This window comes from Geospiza fortis, unplaced genomic scaffold (assembly GCF_000277835.1).
Source record: "Geospiza fortis unplaced genomic scaffold, GeoFor_1.0 scaffold353, whole genome shotgun sequence".
Lineage (NCBI taxonomy): Eukaryota > Metazoa > Chordata > Aves > Passeriformes > Thraupidae > Geospiza > Geospiza fortis.
Window position 1 is genome coordinate 231,951 of NW_005054473.1, and position 6,886 is coordinate 238,836.

At 45.8% G+C, this 6,886-nt stretch overlaps 1 protein-coding gene across 2 annotated transcripts in view; it reads right to left on the minus strand.

Annotated features, from left to right (window-relative positions):
* Positions 1–6,886, minus strand: part of CAPZB (capping actin protein of muscle Z-line subunit beta) — a 72,230-nt gene that overhangs the window by 43,813 nt on the left and 21,531 nt on the right. For both annotated transcript variants that reach the window (XM_031062911.1, XM_031062912.1), the window contains exon 2: positions 2,772–2,861. In XM_031062911.1, the coding sequence (XP_030918771.1) occupies positions 2,772–2,861 (90 nt within the window). The remainder of the gene's footprint in view (positions 1–2,771; positions 2,862–6,886) is intronic.

Consider the following 6,886-nt stretch of genomic DNA (forward strand, 5'->3'; position numbering starts at 1 on the left):
GAATAGCATACCAGGGCAGGGTTAGATGGGATATTGGGAAGAAATTCCTTCCTGTGAGGGTCTGCACAGGTGCCCAGAGAAGCTGTGGCTGCCCCTGGATCCCTGGAGTGTCCAAGGCCAGGATGGACAAGGCTGGGAATGAGGTGCTCTCATGGAAGCTGTCCCTGCCCATGGCAGGTGGTGGGACTGGATGAGCTTACAGGTCCCTCCCAGCACAAACCATTCTGGGACTCTGGGAAGGAGATGTCTGTTCCTTACTGTGTCAGTTTTGGAAAACTCTTTACATACAATGACATTTCTGAGCCATCTTCTCTCCTTTCAATGGATCTTAAGCAAGCAGCCACCATCAGTCTGGAGATTAAATCCTATGAAAACACCATGGCACACTGAGCTGCAAACAGACTTCAAGTAATACCCTAAACTTCACCCCAAATATTGACATGAGCCTCTGCTTCCCATCTCCTCCACTGTGGCAGTGGACTGAGCAAGGAAACCCAGCCCAAGGGAGCCAAGAAGTCAGGGTGCCATGTTTTACAATTCTTCCCCTCAGTTCAATGAACCTGCTCATGCTCATTGAGCATTTGGAGTCTGCCCTTTTTCCCCAAGGAGGTTATTGCCTGCTAATGGGACAGGCAGCAGAATCAAAATGACAGATGTAAAGGTCGGGATGAAATTTGCCAAAAAAAGGTCAAAAATCTGTTTGCTCCAGTCTGGCTCCTGATGTTTCTGGAGCCATCAGAGGTGGCAGAGCACCCACTGCTCTTGTCTAACCAGGGCACACTCCAGGAGCTCAGGCTGAGAGTGGCTGCAGAACAGCTCTACAGGTGTCTCAGCAATAAAGGAATCGTGCTGGATTTAATAAATTATTTCATCTCAGCCCCAGAGGAGGGGCTGCACTGCCTCGTGTGGGGGACACAGACCCTCCTCCTAACAGCCCCCAAAGTGGTCTGATTCATGTTACACTGTGAAAAGGAGCCCAGGGAATGTGTTGCTGATGGAAAGCATGTAGAGCACTAATGAGCACCATCCAAAAGTAATTCCAGCATTTAGAGGTACCCAGCAATTTTCTGAGTCATTAAAAAACCTCAGACCAATTACACAGTCAAGCTTACCATGGCTGACCAAACAACTCCTTGTTTGGAGTGGTCCTGGGAGCTGCTCAGACCCCAACACAGGCTCAGTCTTCCCAATTTCATCACAAAACCAACCATGTCACACCAGATCAGATCAGAGACTTAGTTACTTGTGTCCCACCTCCAGCCACAGCCACAAAAATGATACTTTAGGTTGCCAAGGGTTTTGGGGGCACAGATGTAGCCAATTATTAAATGGTTTCAAGAGAGAGAAATAATCCTTTCCTGCAGGGAATAATTTCTTTCCTGACCCCCAGAGCTCTCTTACCTGTACCTTGGCTTACATAAGTAAAAGAAATGTTTAGAGTTTGATAAATTTAAGCCAGCCACAACTTTTTGACCACAGCTTACCAACACCAACTTTAGAAGCACCTCCCAACCAAATCTCTACCTGGTGAGCAGCTGCTCTTCTGCACAAATTTAGAAGCTTAGGTCAGAAATAAGCAATGTATTTAGAGTGGACAACAGAATCCAGTTTTCCCACTAGCAGACCCTGTACAGATAAAATCCTTATTTCAGTAACACCTTCAGTTACTCCAGAGGCAACTGTGCCACACTCTGTTTGAAGGGACATTTGGCACAGACCAGGTTATTACAGCCCAAACGTGCATCACAGGATGTGCCACTTGCAACAAGCCTAGAAATCCTTCTTACATCAGTTTTCCTCCCTAGCAGTGTGCAAAGGACAACAAAAAGTTCCAGGGACAAGCAAAAAAAAAGATATCAGACACAAGATGGTCAGCCAGATTTGGTTTTTGACACTAGACTGCAGAACATCTGAGAGAGCACAAATTATAAATAGATTTGGGTGTTCTCCAGATGCCCAGACCTTCTCAGCAGTGTCTTTGCAGCATGTGGGGCAGCACAGCCACTGCAGCTCCCAGAGCTCCACACAGCAGGCTGTTTATCAGGAGATAATACCCAGGTGCAAGGGCCTGCATCCATCTGCACTCACTGTCCCAAACTGCAGCAGCAGCCTCCAAGCTGGCACCTGGGCTGAGCTCATTAGGAGAGCTGCTAATGACTGCTCACACTCACTAAGTGTCCCTGCACACACAGCCCAAAACAACCCCTGCATTCCTGACATTGCTTGGCCAGTGGTTGTTTGTTCAACCTTGCCCAAAGACAAGGGGACAGACAAATCACCAGACTGCCACTGCCATATTTTCTAGAAAAATCCTCTTGCCAGGATTTCTTCTCCTGGGAAGCTGAAGAGCCTCGGAGAAAAACGAAAATAATAATGATCTGATTGCTTCTCCTGTGTTTTGCTGCTTTGGAATGTGGCTGGAGATTGTTTATCCCACAGGTGGTTGTCTGATTGGTTTCATGTGAATTGTTTTGACTTAATGACCGATCACAGCCAGCTGTGTCAGGACTCTGGAAGCAGTCATGAGTTTTCATGATCATTCTTTGTAACCTTCTCTCTGTATCCTTTCTCTATTCTTTAGTACAGTTTTAGTATAGCATAATATCATATCATAATAAATTAGTCTTCTAAGAACATGGAGTCAGACTCTCAATTCCTCCTTCGTCCTGGGGACCCTGAAAATACCACACCAGACCTTCCAGTTGCCCCAGAAGTTCTTACATACCAAGCCTTTGTCAACAGGCACTTCCTGGGAAGCACCCAGTACTCACCAAGTCAATGAGGTCACTGAGATTCTTCTCTATCTGCTGTGGAGGCAGGCGCCTCATCAAATCCAAGGCACAATCCAGCTGCTGGTCACTCTGCAAGAACAAGAAGAGCCCTTGGTCACAACAGGAAACACAACACACAGCTCCCAGCAGCAGCATGCTTTGCTTTAATACAAATAAAATTCACTGCATTTGATTGTGGATTATTGACTTGGCAACGTAACACTGTGCAGTTGATAGAAAGGAGTGCAGTTCTTACCTCACCAAACTCCTTCCAATGTTTCTGAAAGTGTTTAATGTTGTGTTGTTGTGTTGTTTTTCCACACTATCTCAGTAATAACCTGGGTTAGGGAACTGAAAGTTCCTTCTCACAAAGCAGGTTTAACACTCCCTCATCTGCACTGATCAGTCTGAGATAACCAGCATCCAAGACAAACTCTGTTCCACCACAGAGCTCCCTCTGCCCTGCAGCTTTATCAGAAAACCAGAATGAAACACGCACATAAAGCATTATCCATTATTTCCTTCTTCCTACAAAGCACACATCAAGAGCTGCCTGTACCTAAGAAATCAGGGATCAGTTATTTAGAACTAACACAGCAGCTTTCTGCAAAGGGCTCACTGTAGCTGCTCTCACACCAATTCTGACACAAACAACCCCTGCTGACCTAAGAGCACCCAAAATCTGCACAAGTTCCTTTGATCCCAGGCCAGGTGAAGCACAACCAGTTTGCTCTCACTGCTCCTCCCCTCCATTTTCTCTTTGCCATTTCCAGCCACCCAAATCCCACGAGCTGAGGTTTAATTTCACCCTCCCGTGTTCTGTCAAGCTCCCAAAGTCTTATTTGAAAACAGCTTCAATACCAACACAGTTCCATTATCACATTATCCAACACAGCAGCCCCCAGGACAGGGAGAAACAGGAAGCCAAGTTTCCTGCAATTAAGCCAAACCTGTGGAATGAGGGAAGGAGGGAGTTTCATTAGGAAGCTGTTCATCAGATGGCCATGGGAAGGAACTCCTCACTTTCAGCTACTGAACTCTGAGACCCCAAGGCCAGAGACTCTGGAGGTGGCCTGTGCCTGCCCAGCTGTGCAGCCATGCCAGGAGGGATCTCCCTTCCCAGGTATAGTCTGTGCCTCCTGCGGCCCCCTGCATCCAGGAAGGAAACCTGGCACATTGTCACAGACACTGTCACAGGGTTCTGCTCCTCACTTGTGATCATGGGAACACTCAGGGAAGTGCTCTGTCCTCCTCTGCCAGCTGGAATTGTTTAAAAGACAAAAAAGCCTAGGGAAGGATGTTACAAACCACCACTAAGGCTGCAACCCCAGAGTAAGTATTTTACAGGGAGGCAAACTGAAAATAAAGTACACAGCATGGAGGAGAATGCACACTTGCAGTGTTTATGGATTAACCAAGAGAACCTGGAGTGCCCATTTTTACCCAAAATATTCAGTAACAGCTGTAAAAGACACGAGCAGGATTGTTTAAGGCAGAGATCCCCCAAGGGGTTCAGACACAGCTGACATCCATGGCTGTGTGCAATGGAAAAACAAAAATATCCAGGCCCATACAGTGCCTGGAACAGTGCATTTCCCTGGTACCAGGAGTTTGGAAAAGCAAGGCTGAGCAGCAGGACTCCTCAGCTTCTCACAGAGCATTTAGGTAATTAAACAGCTTGCCAGCAGATCTCCTAAAGCACCAAAATAAAGGCAGGTTCTGCTGCAGTTGTGTCCCTAAATCCACGGTTATTCAGCCACTTTAATCCAGCATAAATCCAGCTGGAATGGTCAAAAAGGCAACACAAGCTGACAAATCACAGAGCAAAGTGGTACCAGAGACATCTGGTACATCCTAGTTCAGAACTGAACAGGGAAGTGAACCAGGATCCTCTGCTCCTGGTTCTTGCTCTGCAGGTGAAGATTTGAAGGCAGGTGTGTGGTCAAACCCAGCAGGAGGAGCTGGAGCAGCTGCAGGCAGTGACACACAGGGACAGGGAGCACATCCCAGGTGCCAGCAGCACAGAGCTGCCTGGTGTCACAGGGGGTGAAAATCCCAGCACGCGCTGCCACTGCAGCTCTCAGAGTGGCACTGGATCAGAGGAGCTGAATCCCCCCAGAGCCTCCCCACAGCTGTCAGAGGAAGGGGCTCTGGGGGAGCTCAGGACGTGCCAAACCTCACTGTTACTGACACACTGCATGAAAATCCTTTTGCTAGGATTTTTCTCCTGAGAAGCCTCAGAAAAGAAATGTAAACAATAACTCTCTGATGGCTATGGAATGTGGTCTGGAGATGGCTTAGCAACAGGGGCATCTTTGATTGGTCTCATGTAGATTGGTCATCAAGTAAAAACAATCATGGTCCAGCTGTGTCAGACTCACTGGTCAGTCACAAGATTTTATTACTCATTCTTTTCTAACCTTCTGATGAAATCCTTTCTCATTCTTTAGTATAGTTTTAGTATATAATATAATAAATATAATATAATAAATATATTATATGTTATATGATATGATGTGATATAATATAGTATAGTATAATATACTATAGTATAATATGCTACAGTATACTATAGTATAATATACTATAATATACTATAGTATACTATACTATAATATACTATACTATAATATAATATAATAATATATCAACCTTCTGAAACATGGAGTCAAGATTCTCATCTCTCCCCTCGTCCTGGAGACCCACAAACACCCCCACACCCCACCTATTTCTCTCAACTTCACCTGTCCTGAATTCCCATTTGCTTAATTCTATAAAATCACATGCTGAAGACCAGGTTTCTTACCAGGCCTCCAGACAAAACATTTCCATGGACTTTCTGCCTTTACCCAAGAGAGGCTCCTGCTCTCTGGGCAGCTGATCAGACAGGCTGTCTCCCAGGCTGGGCTGCTCCCACAGCCAAGCTCTTTGAGCTTGCAGCACTTAATGAGCTCAGTGTTTACCTGACAGGAGGTCCTTTTCCATCATTCCTGTTTCATCCAGCCCAGAACCTCCTGTGGAGGAGCAGGGAGTTCAGACAGAAATTCTAAATGAAGTTTTATTACAGCTGAAGTCACTGAAGGATTTAGAGATCATAGGAATCTCAAAAGACTAAAAATATTAGCTTAGATGAAAGCTCTTTAATAAGTTTCCTTTAAAGATGTTTGCCTATCTAGAATCTCCACTTAAGCACCTGTTACAGCATTCCCATGGCACTGCCCCAGGGAAAAAGATTATGAGAATGTCTGTACTAGTTATTTTACAGCTTCCTTTGTCTGCATCTCCTCTTCTTTTTGGTCTCTTTGCTGTATTTTGCTTATTTACAAAAGAGAAACCCTCTCACAACAGCCACAGGTCATCTGGGCACTCTGTGTTAAAGTTCAAATGTGCTGAAAAATTAATAAAAATAATTGTATAAACGTGCAGTTGTAAAAGGGTACAGCTGTGCACCTTAATTTTAAAGGCTGACTATGGGCAGATGTCATTCAGTGCAGAAAACACAAATAAAAAATCCCAGGTAGTTACCATAGGTATGGAAATCACAAAAAATGAAACAGGCAGCAAGCTGGACTTGCTTTTGACTCCCACTTGCCATGTCTAGAGCTCCTTGGGGTGAGGGGCACAAGGTACTGTGTGCTGGAATCCCCAGCAAACAGGAGCTGAGCCAAGCCCACCCAAAGCTGGGAGCAGAGAGCTGCTCCTGGCACCAAACCTGACCTGCAGCCCTGGCACAGCCCTGGCACTGACCAATGAGCCCTTCTGCACCAGGAGGCACATCCAGAGCCTCTCCAGCTCCAGCAGAACCAGGAACACCTCACTGAAGTGTTCATCTGTTTGCTCTTTCCAACAGACACCAGCACTTGGCTGAGTTCCTACAGGTATTCTGCATTTCTAAAATATTTTTACAAGTGCTTTTGACTGCAATATTTTTACAAGTGCTTTTGACTGCACACATTTACAGAAACCCACAGGCTTCATTCCCAAGTGTGGCAATGGACAGTTCTCCACTGCCAGTTACCTGAGACTTCACCTATATTCATTCTTCCAGGAGGGCTTACACAAACCTGCAGCTCTCCCAAGGCCATTCCACTTGAAAGGAGGTAAAAGACTCATTT